Source organism: Ammodytes marinus (genome assembly GCF_949987685.1).
Source record: "Ammodytes marinus genome assembly, chromosome: 16".
Classification (NCBI taxonomy): domain Eukaryota; kingdom Metazoa; phylum Chordata; class Actinopteri; order Uranoscopiformes; family Ammodytidae; genus Ammodytes; species Ammodytes marinus.
In genome coordinates this window covers 9,162,458-9,184,085 of record NC_137220.1, presented here as the reverse complement: position 1 = coordinate 9,184,085, position 21,628 = coordinate 9,162,458, and the positions used below count along the sequence as shown (strand labels likewise).

Genomic DNA, 21,628 nt, shown 5'->3' with positions numbered 1-21,628 from the left:
ATTAATCAACATGTGTTCCTTTTTAAACATGAAGTCACAAATTAAAAATAAATTGTGTTATTCACATGGCATACAATTAAATATCTAAATATATATATATATATATACTACAAACAAAGCATTCAGAAGGTATAGCTGGGCACTTAAAGCTGGTATTTTGCAGTAATTCGATTATCAGCATGGACAGAATCACAGGAAGCATGGGATTGTGATTTTATAAGAGCTTATTGAGACAAACGCCTTAACAGCTGTACAAATTAAAGAAGCTGTGCATGAAATAAAATGTGACACATCCATTATTCACACACAAGAGACTCAGACTGTACAAAAAATGTTTTGTAAATATCCGCTGACGCTTAATCCCTTGATTTCCATTGTGAACTGAAAACGTAATATGTCTGATACCTATACCATCTTAAGTAATTCCATGATATAAAAAAAAAGAATTTACATTTCGAATACTGTGTGGATCTCTGTGCTGTGTAATCCCTCAAATAAAAAATAAAAAACTTGTGAGTGAGCATTTTGTATTATACAATCAATGTGGCATGTGGATGTCCTTAAAATGCCTTAGGTGATAAGAAAACATAGTCAACTGTGTACGGTAATTGAAGCAACATCTCTCATCTTTGTCTCCGGGGTGATGCTCTTGCAGGGTACAGAAACCTGCGAGGGGCTGTTCCGCTGCTGTGCTTCAATTAGTTGAGGAGCAGAGATAAAAGGTCAGAAGTCCAGACTATAGCTGGTAGGATACAGACAGGCTCTTCCTGATATGGGGACTTTAAAGGTGCTGTCAGTGATTCTGGAGAATGCTTGTTGTCATAATCACCTTTTGTCAAAATCACACAGTCTCTGCTCAGTAAAGAGGGAAGGTAAACAAAGGGATCCAACGTAGCTAGCAGCAACAGGCCCGTTTACAGAGCTTAGGCTGTGTACTCTGAATTTATTTACCATGCACACACAACACAATAATATGTATAGGTGGTGGATCATGAGGAGATATTCAATGATTTTGACAACAAGCGTTCTACAGAATCACTGACTCCACCATCCATACGCTGTTTGCTGGGCGGTGATCTTCTTTTTCTTTAAAAAAAATCTATATATATTTTTTAAAATGGTTTGCAGGTGTACAACAAAATATATCCTCTGTCAACAACATGACACATACAGTAGATACACAGACAGGCAAATACATATACAGTACATAGAGGCAACAGAGGAGGAACCTGATTGTGGTGATTTTCCTTCTGGTTATCAAACTGCAGCGATATTATGTTGCTGTTTTGTCTGACTTGCCACTACTGCATTATGTCTTTTTGGCTCGCAGCTGCCACACTTTAAGTGATACACTTTAACTACACACTCTTAGCCTCTTACTTTGTACTGACACAACAAGGATGTTCTCAACCTGTCATTTCTGTCTGTTCAATGTTTTCTTTGAACCTATTAGATTATTGGAATCACTGTCATCCACAGCATATTGGTTGTAAGGGAGATCCTGCATAAATTAAACATCATACTTCAGTGAATTTCGTGAATATCTCCCCATCCCATGCCCCTATACTGGAATTACTATTTTTTAACCATGCTTGCTTTGGATTTGGCTCCATCACCGTTGCAGCTGTAGAAATGTACCGTTTGACATTTAAGACTCACTCCTGAGATGATGCTGAACTCCCCTTCTGCAAGAGTGATCACTGAAGCACATGCGGACAGGTTTAAATGTTTCCACTGCACTTGTCTCCTGTCACTACCATATTGTGACCAATTATATTACAAAGCACTTTCTTTTTTGTCCTGGAATGTGAATTCATACTTTTTGGAGACAATGTAAGTGAATGTATTTTATTCCAATTGTACCGTACCAATTTGGTGCTCATTAATTATTCCATTCCATTATTTATTCTCTTGTTTTTTCAGAGTGGCACAATACATTTTTTGTTCTTACTGCTTACAAAGCTTGAGTGTGCTTGATTAGCCTTGGCATGGCATTTTGTTTTGAAACTGTGCATTCCCATATTTGTTTGCTTCTTTTTATCGCTGGCTTAGAACCAATCCATTACTTGCAACGAGAGCTGAAGGGCCACAGCTACATCACTAAGGAGTTGGATGCTATCTGATTCCAATTTCTCTCTAAGCACTGTGGACATTGAGGGTTTCCCTTGAGGACTGTATCCGTCCTACTCCTCAGGTGCTGAGCAGGAAATTAAAGGATGGATCTGTTGTAAACAGTGAAGCACTGATTAGGACCTGATGTTACCATGCTGCATGTGCCATGTTATCTCATGCCCCATAGACAGAGCTTTGCACCGATAAAATCATGTGCAATAAAACTCAAAATGAAATTCATTTGCTAACTCTGTATGACTCACCAGTACATATATACAGTATATAACGCTATTAAAATACAATATGCTCTCGGGATGTTCAAAAATGCAACATCAAGATTGTTTTTAAAAAAACTATAAAACATTTATATATGGGTATTTGATCATTAAACACTGCAGCATGTAGGCATTGTAATACAATAAATAATGGTGTCACTAATTAACATGGCTTATTATGTATCCAGTTGAAACTGCCTGTGTTGAAACAAGACACACTTAATAATAATCTGCTGTTGTTATATGTCCTTTAAAATGTCAAATGTACATTCTTGCACATTCCAGAATCTTACTTAAAGCGTTGATACATCAGAACAACACAAAGACATTGTCTCTTGATTAAAGCATTTCCCAAGGTGATAATCTGCTGTGATTCATTACAAATGTTCTAACATTTTCTGGCCAGACTGTCCTTCCTGGATCATATTTCATATCTCACCGGAACCTGAAACCACATGACCCCACCAACACAATTATTTTGCATGGACTGGTTTCAATCTGAAACCTGTTTATGGTCAGGCATTACAGAGACAACCAGTTAGGTTAGGGTTAAAAGATAGGTTCATGATTTTCAAATATTGTCTGTAAGTGTTGAGCAACAAAATTTACAGTCCTCGTTCTGTGGAAAACAATGTCTACAGTTCTTTCTGGTATCTTAGAATGCAGTCTGTTTAACAAATCAAGTGGCTAAAGTTTCACCCTTTTAATAGTCTCGCAAAGCCAGACCAAACTACAGCAAGTAGTAGGGTCTGGAAGCACTCTGTTTAGAGCCGTCTATTCGGGTGGGGAAACCGGGGAAACTGGGCTAGCCTGTTTGTATTTGTTTAAACCAATCACAATCATCTAGGGCGGGGCTAACCCCGGGAAGCAGCAGCGGTGTCCTGCAAAATAGTGCCGGGGGGGGACTTATTTTGATGGAACGTCTTTACGTCCAGAGACTGTCAGAGAAATGGCTAAACCCGCAAACGCCACACAAAAACTATTAAAGACAAAAGGAATATACATAGTGTGTTGCTTTCTAACCAGCATGTCAAGACACCATACACTTTAGCCCCCGAGGAGCTCACGGGATAACTTAACCGGAGTTAACTAGCCACCCACGTAGTGTTATCTCTGGTAACATTATCATCGGCGGTTGAGAGGACGGCTACGGCGGTCGAGTAGAATTTTTAGCATTCGAGAACTTATGTCACCACCTCCTATCGCTGTAGTCAGAGCCGTAGTCCGTCTGTTTACAGGCAGAACAGGGTTTTGACGTTGTGAGCGCTACACCAACTGCAGCAAGTAGCCGTAAGAGTTGCTAGGTGATAGTGGAAGCCGTTGGAATCTTTCCCCGTCGCTAAAACACCGCTGCATAGTCCCTAATTCACCAAAGAAAGGGAACGGCGGATCTTAATCTAGCTGGTTATAAGGTCCGGTGCTCAATTCAAACCCCCACGCTTCATTTTCCAGAGTTTATGAGGGTATTTCTGCCCGGGGGTAGTTGTACAATGAAGTTGGACAGCTAGGCTAAGCTAGGATGCATCCCGGACCGCCGCCGCCAATATTATTATCCCGAAGTATCGCCACACTTTATATCTGTCTACACAGTAATGTGACTTCTCACACCCTGTGTGTGTGTGTGTGTGTGTGTGTGTGTGTGTGTGTGTGTGTGTGTGTGTGTGTGAGAGAGAGAGCGCTGCACATAAGCACACGGGTTGACTGAGCGAATTGTTTCCGAATTTGAGGGGGATCACAATAGGGGAAAGCCAGCAACCGGGGGCTGCGTAGCTTTTCGACGCAAGCGAATAGACGCTGGCGGAAGTGGTCATGCCAGACTACCCTTTTAAGGACAACATTATCTCTTTGTCTTCCCTTCTCTCCTTGCAGAGCTGCAGCAGAGAGGGACAGTAACACAAAAAAAAACCTTTGGAAGATATCCACGTGCTTTGCCTAACATAGACTGCTGAACCCTCATGCTAGCTTCAGATCATCTTTGGAATGTGATTTTACACAGATTGAGGACTGTGGATTTTGTGCTAATTAATTTGGGAACGAATCATTTAATCTTCATTTCGGTATTGTTTAAGGACCGGCTTAAAACATTGTAAACCTCTTTTATTAAGTTGTGGTACTAGTGCAGAAAAATGTGATGCATGTACAGCATAACAGTACCAAATTTGGTTAAGTCTCCTCCTTTATCATGTTTCCTCCTCCGGAAGGGCACCCTGAAGGGCACTTTAACACTGTTTTCTTCACTAGAAGGGCCCCCTGGAGGACACTGCGTCATGTTCTCTTCATTTTAAGGGGATCTTTTAGTGCACTTCATCACTTTTCCTTCACTGGAGTAGAGGGTCCTGAAACCAGTTTTTTCTCCACTATTGGACACGGACGCTGTATCGTATTTTATCAATTTTAAGGGGCACCCATTAGTCCACCTCAAAACATTTCCTCCACTTGTAGGGCACCGTCTTGTAGTCCAACAGTACATTCAAGGTAAATTGGGTTAGGGTTAAGTTGGGTTCAGATTTAGTTAGGGAGGACGAACAAATTAAGTGGAGAACAAATGTACACACAACAGTTTCTCTTGCAAAGAAAAGTGAAGTGAGATAAGGTACCTTGATGAAAACTCATTCAAACTTAGGCTAGGATATGACTGATACCTTGGGTTTTTTGACCTTATAAGTTAGTTAGTTAGTTAGTTAAATCTTTATTGTCCACGGTGTGGAGATTCGTCTTCGGTCTCATACAAAAAACAACAAGCAGGACAACACAACAACAACAACAAAAGCAACAACAACAACATTTACACACAGACATCTTCAGCATAAATGACTACATGATGAAATGTAAGTTGTTTTGTGTGTGTGTGTGTGTGTGTGTGTGTGTGTGTGTGTCCCTCCCACTTGGTCTCCCATCGCGCCCCACCTCCCTGCCATTTGTCCAATCAGAGCAGAGAACGGCCATTCGGGCCTCGCGACCGTGGAGCAGCTACAGAGAGAGGAGACAGTGGGGGAGGGTCACGTGTGTACACACTGTAGGGCTCAGCAGCACTACAGCAGTAGTAAAGTCTGTAACGGACGGCCCCTTTTCAGAACAAGACTCGTCCGAAAAGTTGATATAGCCCATGAAGTCCGTCTCTACCGACATGCAATACACGATCTTTTTCGCTGTTTTTAGCCTTTAAGAGCGCGAGGAGAGCTGAAGTGCGTATTTTGGGACGATTGTTTTTGTCAAATGAAACGACTAAGAAATGCCAGTAGAAATGCTACATCCAAACCCTATGCCTCCGTAGGTTTATCACCGAGTAACATCTAGACGTTTCTGGTGAGTTTTTTCCTCTCTTTTATATTATTTCGACTTACCTATGTGATGAGTTTGCCTTTAGGCTAATTGATACATTAGAGCGGTAGAAAAGTGAATTTGCCCCGTGGAATATGGCTACATGCGAGAGTGAGTAGCGTGAGCCAACAATAGCCGCAGAAAGGGTAGAATAATGGTAAAGCCGTGACAGTTATCCTCGCTTTGATCTGTTCAGTCAAGTGTGATGGAGAGCTACAGCGTACGCATTAATAGATGGAGACTAACGGTAGGGCAGGTTTGTTTCTTACCGTTGTAGGCTAGCTGCTGTTTCTATTTGGAAAACAACACCTGAGGATCTTTCTCACGGGATCAGCTTTCTTAAAGGCTGGGGAGAATGAAGTTGTATCAGTTTAATCAGAGGCGCGCCTTTGAAGTTGAAAGTGTCTTTACTGTCCATACAAAGTGTAGCCTAGTTTAAAAGTTGTTGTAGACTGATCATTACATGAATAGTAGCCCATATCTAGTTCATAGTTGGGGGATAGTGCGTCTGAACATTTAACCATAATGCTATGTTTATGAGTAGACTGTAAGATGAAGGATCAGTAAATCTGCCCATAGGCCTATATTCTATCTAGGCCATCAAGTTGTAGGATAATTATTACTCATTATAAACAAGTCTAGTCTTGTGAAATGTTGTAAAATGTTAATTTATTTATAAAATACAAGATAATAAACCGATAAAAGCTTGATACCAACATTAGATTCATAGAAACAGCATGTGTTGTTATAATATAATGTTATATATATATATATATATATATATATATATATATATATATATATATATATATATATATATATATATTCTTAATGTTATATAAGAATATATCTTGCAGTTTGTAGTCGTTTTTTATCCATTGGTTTCTTTCTGCTTGACTTATTGGTTTTTGATATAGGAAAACTGTTCAAATCAGCTTTTAAGGCCACTATTTTTTAAATAGATATTAACAGACATCTCCATTAGTCAGCTATTATGGCCAGCATATCCACCTCACCTCACCATATTTCACATAAGCTAGGAGGTTGAGTAAATGCTACTTTCTTACTAAGTAGTTGTGCTTAGGTAAGTCTTACCGTTCATCAAATTAAATGCTTCTTGAGATTTAGGCTTTGCACTTGTCGTCAACTTCATCCATGTGACCCAATGGGACGTGGGCATGTGGGCCATAGCTTAATGGCAGTAAGCTTGCTTTGTGCTGACCATTGAACTCTGACTCTGCTGATGCCTGTCACAGTTGAACATTTTGCCCAAAAGAAGCTTAGGAAGCAGTCCAGGGTGACAGTGACCTGTGCTTGACCACAGTCTCTGGCACTAGAGCTTTAATATGATGAAATACTGTTGTTGTTGTTGTGGGTTTTTTCCGAAGAGGATCTGATATAGTTCAGCAGCCTCTGTTCAGTGTGGGTCAAAACAGAGCAGATTAACAAGAAGGCTGGCAGGCAGGTAGGCAGTTGATCTGTATATGAACACAACAGTTTGCCACAAAATCTGTAGTTTGTGAGTAATCTATTCAACATCAAGTTATCTTGCCCGCTGAAAAAAAAATCCAGCAGTGTCTGTGACACAATGCTGTGGGGACTGATCATGATTTGGGGAAAACAACGTTTTTAAAGATATATTACCCCTCCACAGAAATGGAGTCCAAATATTGTAATCACCCCTGAGAGGTAAGTCATTTCCATTTGCAAAACGCTTTGCAGCATTAGCATGCACCTGAGGTCAGATCCCTCATTAATAGTCTTATTTAATGGGCTGCTTTCCAAGGATAATAGTCAGCTGAGAAACACACCAGACCAGATTTAGGGGCTTTCTTAAATGAGCTATTCACATCTTTATCAACTCTGTATACTGCACATAGTTTGGTATGTTCTGTCGAATGGATTAATACAATTAATTAAATTATGAACACTGTTTTTAAAGAAAGAAAAAACGTCATTGTGTTATTATGCTTGATCTCTGACATTGCCGCCCAGTCACACCACGCGTAAGTGTGAGTCATGTCATCTTATTGCTGCTCCACTGCGAGCTGCTGCTGCTGCAGACGTAAGTAACAAATCATGTGACATCACTCTTTCTACTTTCTGAGAAGAGCCTGTAAATTCCAGTCAGGATATATGAGGGGTGTGGGCCCGGTATGTCACACTACTCCCATCAGCCTGTGAGAATTGGCCTCAGACTCAAGAGCGCTGAGACGTCAAGCACGTGGGACTCACTCTTACAGGATCATGTTTGTGGGTCTGGAGCATGCTCAAGCAGGGACCCCCCACCCCCCTCCCTTACGAATATTTAATTTAACCACTTTTGACATGGAGTAAGGCAAAAAGTTCAGACTGGGCTTAAACAAGTTTACGACTGCAGTCACAGTCATGCAAGAAGAGCTGAAGAAGCCATATTTCTCCTGGTTTTGTACACTATACTTATAGCAAGGGAATTGTGTACATGCTGTATTAGACACAATACTGGAAATAGAGATATTCAAGGGAATCTTCACAAGTTGTGTAAGTGCTTGGTGGCAATATGACCACCACCCTTTTTTCAAGGGAACTGCTCTGAAAAAAAGCCTTTAATGAACAATCCCAACGAGACAAAAATAAAGTAATTTGACCATTACTAAGAATGTTGGCAGCAGTAACTCCTCAGTTCATCACTTAACTCTGAGCACAAGTGTTTTCTACCCATCTTATAGGGCTGCAACTCTTGATCAAAAATATACCTAATATCATAGTAGGGCTGCACAATATATCGAAAATGTATCGTTTTGACGAATATTGATATTGCGGTAGTATAGCTATCCCAAAGTAGCCTGGTCCAACCAGACCATCGTACTTCATTTCATTCGTACAGAAGGTCTGGAAGTGCTGTAATTGGCAAAAGTTCACTCACTTGGAGGACGGTGTATGTCGAAATTTAAAACTATTGGATCTGCCCAGTGCCACTCTGGATTAGCCAACCAATCGCATCACGTTTGGTCGTCACGTGTGTCATGAGCCGGCTTATGACGGTGCGTTCCAGTTGGACAGGGGACTCGGAAATTTCCGACTTCACTACATATTGTAGTCTATGAATCTACCGGTACCTGGCAACAGTAACTTGTTAGAGCCTAACGTTTAGTTATTTGGACGAGAAAGGTTTTAGGCGTCCATACTTTCGCGAGCAGATGCACTGGAACACAGACAGGTCGGAACTCGGAACTACCAAGTCGGAAATCTCCTTCTTCCGAGTATAAAGGAACGCAGCATTCAACTGAAACTGGAGCGCGACTTTGACGTCATCGTTCTCAGCCACTCGCTCTGTTCGCTGATTGGACGACTGTAGATTCTCCGGAGAACCTGGGAAATGCGCTGTACACCCAGACTGACTACTGAAGGGAAAATGAAATTTGGCCGGAAGTAGGCGGGGGCGGGCGGAGCCAGGCTAATCCCTAAGCCTGCTGAACAGCAATAAATGATGAGCCTATTCCATGTACCATGCATTAGGGATCTGCATGTCAATACAATTGGCTAATCATAAGAAGCCCTACTGCTCTAGATGCCCGCACCCCATTTAGATGCTAGTGGCTGATGGGGTTAAACACATGGATGTGAAAATATAGCTCCGGGATTAGGTGTTAGCCAGGGTGGATTTACATGAAGACCAGCAGGTGTGTGTGTCACCACAGACAACAATCCCAATGTTGTGCAGGCCACCAAACTCTACAACTGGGTCAGACTAAACTGATCTGCTTTGTAACCCCAGGAGTAATAATATTCATAAGCTACTTACTGTCTGGGATCTAATTGTTCACAGTGAACTCAAAGCAGAAAGACATTAACACTGTATATTTAAGCATTTTCTTATTTATCGTTTTAGTGATATCTTCATTGCAATATGCAACAAGGTTATTATTGCATATCGCTGTTTTCCTGATATCGTGCAGCCCTTGGTGAATGTATGTCAATATGGCCAGATGCAAGACTAAACCAGCTCAAATTAAGTAGCTTAATTACTAATATAAGTCAGTCTGGACAAATATAAAAGATTCAAAGTTTTGCATTTTAGAAACTGTGACCGGGAGATTATAAATATAACTTCATACATTTCATGGACTATCAATGTCACATGCCCTAGTTATAGTACACATGCTGGAATAACAACTGAATGTAGTGTCTGTTGTTTTACTTATAGTCGAACAGCTCATCTCTGACCTTCTCTCAAGTCTCAACCCCAACAACATCACTTCTATCTTTAGTTTTGTCAACATCACACAATTGGAAGTGAGCCTACTCTGAATGAAAACGTTGCTCACACATTATGAGGTTGCATTGCCTCAGACTGAGTCAGGAGAAAATATTTTATTTTATCTCTCCTGGTTGTTCCTTCAGCTGAGTGGAAAACTAGAGATTCCATTATCATGGGCTTCTGGCGAAGTGTGCAAAACTAAATTGGTCTGCCTTTCACATCACCAGTGTAGATGTTGCCCAGACTGAACTGATGCAGGCAGTGGAAAGCTAACAGTGGGTGTTCACAAGCTATTATGAATTGTATTTAATATATAGGCTAAAGCAGCTACACATTGTTCCCCTCTTTGCAGTGACTTGGCGGATATGCAGAGGAAAGCGATTGCTTTCATATAATGTAGTAACTTGCATTTTCTTCACTATTCATGCATCACAACTATTTTGTGTGCCAACTATGCCTTAATGGGTTTGGCCTATTTTTTGAAAGAGTGAAATCCTGTGGCGTGGATTTTACCAAGAAAAAGGCCTGATGGTTAAGCATGAAACAAAACACGTGTACCATTTCTGTCACTACCAGTAGATGCATGATGTGGGAATTCCCAAGGTTCTCTTTTTTGTTTCGTATTTCACACAAGAGTCTTGTGTCAAATACTAGGCTAATACTATAATATATAACTCTAATAATAGTGCAGGAAACAGAAACAAAGACAACAGTTTAAACATCAGTGCACCACAAACCCATGATTCCTGCAGAATTGAAGGTATCCAGCAGTAATCTGAAGCTGCAGACTGAGCCAATTTGGTAATGAAAGGGTGTCTAAGAAGGCAGTTTACAGCAGGTGCTAATGAATGGGGACAGCCAGTTATAATGCAGGTTGCTGTCTTCAATTACCACCAACTTCACATGAACTCATTTTCTCCTTAAGTGGTCTGAAGGATTGAAGGGTTAACAAACGTCTTCCAATCTACAATACAGTCTGAAAAGAGCATGTCATCTTTGAGAGACATTCAATTCAAAGAACTTTATTCTTCCGTTAGGAACTTCATATGAGGTAATTATGTACTCTTGCCCCAGGCCTGTTAAACTGAGTCACCTAGCTGCTTGTGTCAGAGAGCCATGTTTACAAGAGGTCTGACCAGTGCTCCTGTCATGGTGGAAGACAGGGCTTTCTGTGGAGTAACTACACTTTCTTCCCCCTGATCCTGTTCCAATCCAGCTCTGTGCTACAGCCTCCACTATAGTCTCATTACAGCCAATTGGATTAGTACAGAGGAGGGACTGAGCCCCTGTGTGTGTGTGTGTGTGTGTGTGTGTGTGTGTGTGTCTGAGGCTTAAGGCCAAAGCAGTTCCTCTGTAGTGGTGTTACGTAAGTTGAACGGAAGAATGTTTCCCCTTTACTGGCATCGTTACTCACTCTTCAGAAGAACGTCCTTGCCGCACGTTTGTTGATCCACTGTGTTTTCACGGCAGAGGTTTCCAGAGTATTTCATACGGATTAGCATGTCATACTTTTCTAATTATTATTTTTTTTATGTTGGAATGAATTTGCTATGCAGAGACGCGATTCCTTTTTGAGGCAGTTTTGGGAGTTGGGCCAAACATGTGGAAACCAAAGCTTAATTATCACGAAGGAAATGAAATACAGTAAACGTGGGTGACTGATCACTGCAATCTTGAAATAGCCTTATGATTGTTTATTTTTTCCTTCACTGAAGCTGTTTGAATAATTTATTTAAAAATTACCCAAGTTAATTATGCAAGGCAGCGTTACATGAGCTTATTGAATAGTTGCAGGCAGCCCCGCAAGGCTTGATCACAAAGGCTCCAGAGTCCAGACATGTGCGTGGTCATTTTTCTTTGACCTTGCCCTGAACTCCAACCTCCGACTCAGGCCCTCACTGACCCTTCAACTAGCGCCTGTTTCACGTTTCACCCTTTATAAATCTACCCATCACCACGTGCCCAGCCCCCAGTCAGTTTGGGCAGTAACTTGAACAGAAGGTTGCATGCCATTTTTTTTTTTCAAAGCAGCAAAACACCAAAAAACTGTCTGTAAAGTGTCCATGTGAAAGGCACAATGGCAGCACACAATGGCCCTGCTGCAGCTGACTGTGACAGAAAGAGAAGAGAGGCAGAAGCGGAGCAGTGCAGAAAAAAAAACTTGCTGAGGCGTCAAACACTTGCTCCGGCCAAAGTGTCTCTCAAAGAGTTGAGAAAGCGTTTTGAGGCTGAGCAAGCAAATGAAACATATTGTGAGGCGTTGGTATTCAGCCAGTCAAATGCAGTGAAGTGAAATTAACAGTGTTACCCAGGACATAATGGCCGTGCCGTGGCCGATGGGGTTTTGTGTCAAGGCCTCGCTCGCTCCTCTAGCTAGCACAGAAACCCCAACAACAGAGAGGGTGGAATTCTACTCATGGAGGAACACACAACTCACAAATGCTTTTATGACTTCCTCAAAAAGTAATTCCAGTAACAGACATAGAGACAGAATGTAAAATACAGTTAGACCACAACACACATGTTCACAAATGCTCAGAAATGATGATAGAAAAATATATTTTATAATGGTGATATGTATCCTATGTAGCCGGAGAACAATATTATATACAGTGATATATATAATATACATCGTGTAAAATAGTAATTTTGAAAGTATTTTAATGCTTTTTTTCACACAATGAAACTGTTCAATGAACACATCCGCATACATTGTTTCTCAACTTTAAATTAGAACCAGAACAACAACAACTATGATATTAATTATCAGTGCCGTTTAACTCACTTCTTCTTCTTCTTCTTCTTCTCTGCCTGCAGTGGACCCGTAGAGAGACTTGTTGTGACCAGTGTCAGAGCCCAGCGATGTGGATCTGCATGGTTCACAATGAGACGGACACGAGCGTGGACGTGCTGCTGTGCCAGGACTACGGCCTCATCCTGTCTGTCATCTCTCTCATCTACCTCCTGGTGTGCTTCCCTCTGGGGCTGTGCTACAACGTGCTGCTCGTGGTGGTCAACCTCTCCAACAAGGTGTCCATGACCATGCCCGACGTCTACTTTGTCAACATGGCCATCGCGGGCCTGGTGCTCAACCTGGTGGCACCCATTGAGCTGCTGAGCTCCACCTTCACCCGCTGGCACGTGTGGGAGTACAACAACGAGGTCTACATCACCCTGCTCATCCTCTTCAACATCTCCTCCTTGGTCATCATGTACTCCACCACACTGCTCAGCCTGGACTACTACATTGAGCGGGCGCTGCCACGGACCTACATGTCCAGTGTCTACAACACCAAACATGTATGTGGCTTCATCTGGGGAGGGGCGGTGCTCACCAGCTTCTCCTCGCTGCTCTTCTACGTGTGCAACCACATCTCCACTAAGATGGTGGAATGCTCCAAGATGCAGAACAAGGAGGCGGCCGACGCCATCATGATGTTCATCGGCTATGTGGTTCCAGCCGTGGCTGTCCTCTACGCCTTTGTGCTCATTCTGCGCATCAGGAAGGAGTCCACACCTCTGGACCAGGACTCGGCCCGCTTGGACCCTTCCATCCACAGACTGCTGCTAGCCTCGGTCTGTGTGCAGTTTGTACTGTGGACTCCGTACTACATGACCCTGCTGGTGCACACCATAGCCGGCGCACCGGGGTACATTAGCAACATACATTACTTACCTACCTATTATTTCTTAAGCTGCGTGTCTAAATTGCTGGCTTTCTCCAGCAGCTTTGCCATGCCCCTCATGTACAGGCAGATGAACAAGAACTTCTCCAACAAGCTCCAGCGGCTGCTCAGGAGGCTGCACTGTGGAGAGCAGACCTGCCCTCACGAACGTTCAACAGTGCAGCAAGTGGTGACGTGAGGACCATCCCTCTGGGAGATTACACACGCCCCTCGCACTCCCCTCTCTTCCACCGCTTGGCCTAGCCAGCACTTATCTCCCCCCTTACAGAGCCAGTATCTGACTCGGACTAAGAGCGACGTAGCTTACTGTGGAATTTCCTGTCACCTTCAAGAACTTTTATCTGATCTCGCCAGTTCTGCAGTGAGAGGACAAACCAAGCAAAAACCACTAAGTGCTGTTATTTTTTGTAATGAGTGAAGCTAAGACCCTTTGGCTTCTAGTTTGAGGGCGGTAAATTGGCACTGATAGCTACCCAGGGCAGTGTTTCCTTTTGAGTTTCACACAGACTGAACATATCCTGTTAGCATGGGACTGCAAACCAGTACATTATTGCAGTGGGTGCAGCTTCCCTCATACTTTCTGAATATTCTGCTAACGGTGTGCAGGTTGGACTAATGCATGACTGCTGAAATTTTGACTTAAGAGTCAATATACTGTATCATGCTAGATTCCATCAAGAGTCATTAGTTACAAAGTTGAGCAGAACCAGAAAGCTAAACATTTTACTTACCATGTGGAGCCAAAGTTACAGTATATACTGCCCTCAAACTAGAGACCTTCATCACTTGAATGCCTTTTCAGAACTGGATTATCAATGGTCTCTTGCATAACTTTTAGCTCAGTTTCAAAAGCTATAATGTGTCTCAATATCAGTGCAGCCTTGTAGCTAGATGTAGGTACTGATATGAAGGCATGTGCTCATTACACTTCTGTCGATTGCATTCTGAGGTTTTGATTCACTCACAGGCATAGTGACTATATAATATTATTGCATATGTTATAAGCTTCACAAGAAATATCATAGAATACGTTATTATACATTGAAACCACTTTTACAAAGGCTTATGTTCAGGGTTCGGATATAACCAGTATACCTCTCGTGATCACTTGTTAACCATTAGCAGTTCAAGTCAACTCGTTCATTTGGACATGGAGAGCCCATCCCAGTATTTGATTTTGTCACATAGGGTCAGTGAAGTCCCCACAGGGTTCGAGAGATGGCTTGGAGGAAGTGGTGGCATGCATATTCCCTTAATTGTATGATCAATCATGAGTGGCTGCCTAGGAGAATGATGAAGCCCAATTGTGTCCCATCAAAAACCTTCACAAAGTGTAAAAGGCTCGCCTGCCAAGCACCTGCAAACAGTGTGTTCGACTCGGAGTTTGAACTTTAATGCTGCTCGGATGCTATGAGGTAATCTGCACATTATTGGCAATGCTGCTTTGCCTTCTTGCCTATCATTTAGTGAGGACAGAAGTGACTAATAGTGACAAACCACTTTAAGCAATGAAAATGAATAACATGGTGTTTTTACATGAGGTCTGTTACAACACTGCTTCCGTTTATATTATTTTATTCTGCTTTCTAAGTGAGAGGCAAAGTTTCTAAAAATCCTGTGAGCAGATACACCAGCGGGGTGGGCCGTTCACTTGGAGAGAAATGGAAAGTGTGCACACTGCTATATTTTATGCTGAGAAAACAATTGATGATGGACCCTTATCTTTGCAAATTACACATTTAAATAAACAATTTCATGCCAGCACTAAACTGCTAAGATATTTTGGCTGTTTCCCAAAGGGTGCCCAGCTTTACTTGTAAAATTTGAAGGATTGTAAAAAAAAAAAGATTTGATGCTTCTCATGCATGATATAAACTTATTATTAAGATTATAACATATCACATACCATATTAACAGGGATATTCATTGTCTACAATTGAGGTATGAAACAGTGTCCAGCATCTTTATTTTTTCGCTGCATCTCCCCACCCTCGTTATGTGTATCTGAAATCAATCAGTGAAAAGAAGTGTGTATGTCCAACAGAGGCTGTGTGTTTACATTATTTGCCACAGTATGTGCGGCCCCATTAAATCAAGCTTGTACGTATCGTGACACAGTTAATCATTGTTTGAACTCAGTTCGAAGTCCTTATGTCCGCTCCTCATTTAGGACTGGAAGGCAAACAGTACATGGTCAAATGATAAGTGGGTTGAATCAAAGCTGGTGACAGTGAACATTTGAGCAACATTTCTTAAGATGTTGTCCATTTTCAGCCACTAATTGGTGCACTACATACTGTCACAGACAGATTGTAGTCCTGTCCACATACATTTTTACCAAAAGCCTAACTATTATTTAATCAGTAGGTCCGACAGTCACACTCGAATCATAGTGATTAGTTATCAATGTTAGTCAGTTTTCTGATTACATGATGGTTTTTAATGCAGTAAATCTGGATATGATGAATGTAAATTCTACATGTATTTGATGTAAAGACAACCAACGAGAAGGCACTCAACAGATATGTGTTCATTTGATAGTAAACATTATTTAAATCATTAAAAGTTCAGTCTAGATATAAATATACATGAAAGTCCACACGTTAAAGACAATTGTGCTAATTCAGCAGAATTGCTAAAGAAGAGTTATGACCATTTATCTTTACCTTGTTGTTGCAGTGCCACCTATTGGCAAAATACAATCAAGTTTGGCACGATTGACAAATTGCAAAATCTTTTATCGAAATGGGTTCAAAATCACAGCCAGCTCAGTTTCCTGCTAATCACTGTGTTCTGTCAAATTGCTGAAACAGAAACAGAAGTGAAGAAACACCCTCAACTTTCATGTGCGTCTAATGTAGATGCATTTTAGCTATTTGAACGGCAAAACCTCAAAATGTCCAGATGAATCCACTTTCAGATGTGATGCTATTGTGAGTCTGTATGCAAGTGTATATGTACAATACAGAATAATGTGTGTATATAATGTACGTGAGAGATTTACATGAAGATACCATGCTCTATTAAAATGACAGTATTATTTTCTGAGATACTGTATATATTTAGATTCTGTAAGTAATCTACTCCATTGTCAACTGAGTCAAAGACTGAATAAATAATAAACTAACATGGATATTACAACTCCTTCTCATCTCATTTAAATATGATAATACTTATGATGATGTGAAAACACCATTGTTGAATTTAAACATGTGCTATGCAGTCTTTTGTTGAAAGGCAGTTTTTATGATGAATGCCACACCCTTTCTTAAGACACAACCAAGTGTCAGTTGTTGCTTTGTCGCCTAAAGTGTCCCTTAAAATGGAAACATACTATTTTTACTTTGTCTATACGGTTCATTCTAGCTCTTTAACCCCTGAATCCAGTGGTCAGGGCAGGATGATGGCTTTTTCATGTACAGCCTATGGATGATGGTTGGTCCCTCCCTCTGAACTGCAGTGACAGTGGGAGTGCTGCAGCTCTCCTGCTGCTCGCCACAATGCTAACAACAGATCGCTTGTGGCGACACCCTTCAACCACGCCACTCCGACTGGGGAGAAATAGCAACATTCCAGGCGTTCTGGGAAATGTTTTGTCTTTATGTGGAGTCTGACAGTCCAATACTGCTGCCATTCTCAATGAAAACTGTTACGTAGGCTCCATCTGATAACAATGGGGCACATTTAGAGCTGTGTGAACGACCGCCTGCAAGTACGAGTTTGAAGAGTGAGAGAGAGAGAGAAAAAAAAACACTGCCACAGGAAGCTAGCAAGATGAGATGATAAAGTGACGGATCACTATGATAATGTTACCTCATAGTTAGATGGATAACAAATAAAGCTTCACAGACTGAGGCAAGATGCCATATTGCAGGAAGAGAGGTATTCATTATGCATTGGCTGTTGTTACTACACTGTTCATTTGTTACAGCCAGACCCAGGAACCGTTGCACAATAGTGTATTTACAACATCAAAACAAACAGAAGAGGTCCAGCTGAAGGACGGGGAGGCCTTGAATTATATGTGCTACATCTGGAAATGGTATGATAATAGAGTGAATTGAACATGGTTGTCATGGTTGCCATTTCTCCCCTCACTTGATTATGTTAGTGGAAGCAAACAACACAGAGAACACAATTCATCAGTGTAGCCAATGTAGTCACCGTCTGTATTTATGTGCTACTTTCCCTTTTTAAACAACAGGAAGCCAGTGGTGCAATGGGGGTTTGATATTTTCCAAAGATACTTACAGCTGTATTATCTTTAGTCTGTCAGTAAATGCACTGGTAACAAACGGTAGCCAAATAGATGCAGTCTTACACAAAGTTAGGCTATGAACTCGGAACTACTTCAGGTGACTACTATTTCATAACTGCATTAATGTTTATTAATTTTGCTGACACTTTGTGACACAAGGTTTCAGGTGAATGAAGAAGATAGATAGATAGATAGATAGATAGATAGATAGATAGATAGATAGATAGATAGATAGATAGATAGATAGATAGATAGATAGATAGATAGATAGATAGATAGATGTGAAGCTGTGTTTTAACGCATTACTTTTCAAGAGAATACCTGGTTGAAGCAAGCTGAACTGTGTGAAGCTATGGGTTTCACAGAGAAAAGCTCTTACACGCTGACAAAGCACATACTTTTATGTGCTGCATTAGTCTTAATGTTGTTTTTCTCCTTCAGAGGTTCAGCCAGACCAAAAGTATGAGGGTCAACTTTAGTCGAACATACAGCATCACACACGAGACCACCTATGTTGCCAGAATATTTGGCTTGTGGCTTCAAATGTTTTATCTGGCTGTCAACCAGATTTCCCACACACCCCTAGACCACCGTTGCTTTTCTTAATTCAGGTCAAACTGGGTTGCAGTTTGTAAAGACAAGAACAAGACTAGACAGGTTCAAGTGAGCATTATCTCACTCTGAGATCCATATTGTCGGTAAAGGGGGCAGCATTGGAAAAAAAAAACAATAAAAACAAACTTCTTGAACCAGCTAACGGGAAGAGAGTAAAGGTGTAAGAACCACGGAAAGTGCATTGTATCTGTGTTGCAAGACTGTATAGGCCATAAAAGATAGAATAGAATAGGTTAGGGATATTGCGAGTTGACCCATACACTGGAATTTTTTTGGGAAATTATTAAATGCAAAAAGAAGACATATTGTGATCAAAAAGAAAAGACCACAAGTCAGATTTAACCAAAAGCAATTAATCAGATAAAGCAGCAGGTACAACATGTTTGAACCTCAATGTCTGCCTGAATATAGAACCTATTCTCCTGTGATTGGCGGACAGAATAACACAGCTGTAGTTATTTTTCAGATGTGGCCGATGCCGTCCTTGACATATACTTGAACGCTCCCAATATATATGAATTGTACAGAACAGAGCTCGAGTCTTCAGGAAGGGAGCCTTCATCTTTGACCCACCACATCACTTCGGCCCTGGGGGAGACAAGTGGACCACATGGTTTTAAAAACAAACCACCCTTCCTCCCCTGGCAATCATGTTCTTTGCTTTTCCTCTTCAGAAATGGGAGAAAAGAATTGGAGATAAAAAAATAGATAAAAAAAATATACTAACAATGAAAAACTCAGAATCAGCTAAATATCAAACATGGACCTGGAAGCAATGCAGAGGAGCTGGACTGTTCAGGATGTTCCATTCAGAGGTTGTGGTTATGGCTGTGGGAGATGTTGGATATAGAGCCAGCAACACATGAGACTGGTAAGTGGAGGCAGATGAGGGTGTTGTACCCTCCCTCCCACTTAGACCTCCCACTTTCACTCCTTCCAACCACAAGCAGTTAAACCCCACAGCTTCCTGTTAACGGCACTACTAATATGTTGTCTTGATCATTAGATGTCACCGGTTGGATGTTCTGTTGTTTTTCTTTCTTTCACGGCGAGCCTATACTTTTCATGCAAGAGAAACATGAGCAATTATACCAATATGTTTTCACAGTTATGGTTATGATTTCATGGTTCTCACAATAATAAATCAGGGACCAAAGCAAATGTCGGATTTGCCTTGACATTTACCGTAAAATTCAATTATAAACCTTTAGCCCCTTTGAGAGTTTTAGAAAACAAAAGTTCAACATGATTTTCTCACCTGCTAATGTGTTTTGGTGCTTTCATAAACCATCCTCTTATAATCCCATCTGATTTATTTAAAAACATGTTATCAGTCCGAGCTTGTGTGGTGAGAATCATTATTTCTTTACCTTTCCAAATACTATTCACTGGTTATGCCAGTGGGCCACCCAGTGGACATAAACAGGAATTACATCCCCTCTCACAACCCTCAGAAGATGGATCTACTGTAGTTGGAAAGGTCTAACAAAGGAAGCAGTCAAAGCACAATATGTAAATCCAGGGCCATAAATATGACAAAGAAACCAAAACTGAGGCCAGTCTATGACGTGTGTACTTCTTTTAGCTACGTAACTGACAGGAAAAGACATAAAACAGAACAACCGGTCACTATAAATCATTTTTGCTGAAACACATTTAGCTATTTTCTTCATGTGGCTTTTATCACTCTTCCCCATTGCACATCATTTCAGTCTCTGATAGCACACGCAAGATCCCTTTTTTGGAAGCTGGTCCTGGAAGCACATTTTCCAGATGAGATGTACTGTTTACTTAACCTCACCTTACCTTACTTAATCAGCTCCTTGGAAATGCTTTTATGGTGTGGAGAAATGCAAGAATCAGTCAGTGTCGCAACTTCTCTTTGTAGCCGTTTGTGTGTCTTTAGGTACCAAGCCTGCTCTCTACTGGGCCTTAGTATCACTTTTCTAATGTTAGAGCAATCATTACCATTTTGACCTGCTGCGTTTGCGTCATACTGACTTAATTACCTTAGTCTCATTTCACATCACTGTTCAGAGAAATATGCACTCTTTCTCCTTTCTTCCTCTCCTCTCCCGTCATAGTGCCTTTCCACTAGACTGACCTCGACTTCCCCCACTTTCCCCTTATCTGTGTGAAGTCATGCGCTCTGAATAAAAGAGATTTCAGGTAACTGGGAGAAAATCACACAAATCTGGCTGGCCGTGTGGTCTCTCTCAGACATTGGCCCTCTTTGGTCTTTCTTCGTCTCAGCTGCGAATCGACCTTCTCCCAAAACTAAAAATATCCTCTTCTTCTAACCCACAAAGATGTTCTCCGCCATGCCCTCTTGTGTAAAGAACCCTAGTTTGTGCCAGCAGGGCTACCAGCTGCCTCACTGACCCTGCCAGCTTTTCCAAGACATGAGGCCGATGGGACATATGCACTCAGATCAGCATGATTTTTTTGCTTTTACTTTTTCACACTCAAACATACTGATTGTAACTGCTACGAGCAGAGACTGAGCTTTTATGTCACTGATAAACTCCTAGTGGAACAGTTTTCTCACTCCTAAACAGAATGCATTGGCCACATACAGAAGCTAGAGTATGTTGTGTGTAACAAATGGCGATATAACAATCAACATAAAACGCCCTTACATAAGCATAAAGGGAAAAATACTTACAGGTAGGCCTATATGAACGCACTGTCACACTGTTCCCTCGGCAACTACATCACCCGCTCGCTCTCTAATTAGATGCACGAGAGGAGACATCAGGTGTGCATGCACCGAAAGCATGACCATACGTTAACACTAGCCGCTCACGTGAACAGCTGTAGTGACTAACCAACAACAACCAGCCCTTTACAACATCCTGAGCTGTGGAACTTTCAGCAGACATTCCTAGTGGTAAGCTACGCGAGTGTCCTAACGGTTGGGAGCGTGTGCGACGTGCGGATATGGCACAGGCTCCGCATTTTTTTTTTTTTTTTTTTTTGCGGGTCGAATTTAATCTAGCCTACATGGACGTTTTAAAGTTAAAGCTGGGGTATGTGATTATTATTATTTTTTTTTAAGATATTTTTTTGGCATTTTTTTTTATGCTTTATTGATAGTGTAGAGCAGTGCTTCTCAAATGGT

At 41.3% G+C, this 21,628-nt stretch overlaps 1 protein-coding gene across 1 annotated transcript; it reads left to right on the top strand.

Annotated features, from left to right (window-relative positions):
• The first annotated feature begins 5,490 nt into the window (after positions 1 to 5,490).
• On the top strand, positions 5,491 to 16,775 carry gpr146 (G protein-coupled receptor 146). Its single transcript, XM_080043393.1, has 2 exons — positions 5,491 to 5,693; positions 12,766 to 16,775. The coding sequence occupies exon 2, from the start codon at positions 12,811 to 12,813 to the stop codon at positions 13,810 to 13,812; it is 1,002 nt and encodes a 333-aa protein (XP_079899519.1). The 5' UTR covers positions 5,491 to 5,693; positions 12,766 to 12,810; the 3' UTR covers positions 13,813 to 16,775.
• The last annotated feature ends 4,853 nt before the right edge of the window (positions 16,776 to 21,628 follow it).

Coding starts and splice junctions, on each gene's coding strand:
- gpr146 (XM_080043393.1), top strand. CDS start 12,811: ATGTGGATCTGCATGGTTCACAATGAGACGGACACGAGCGTGGACGTG.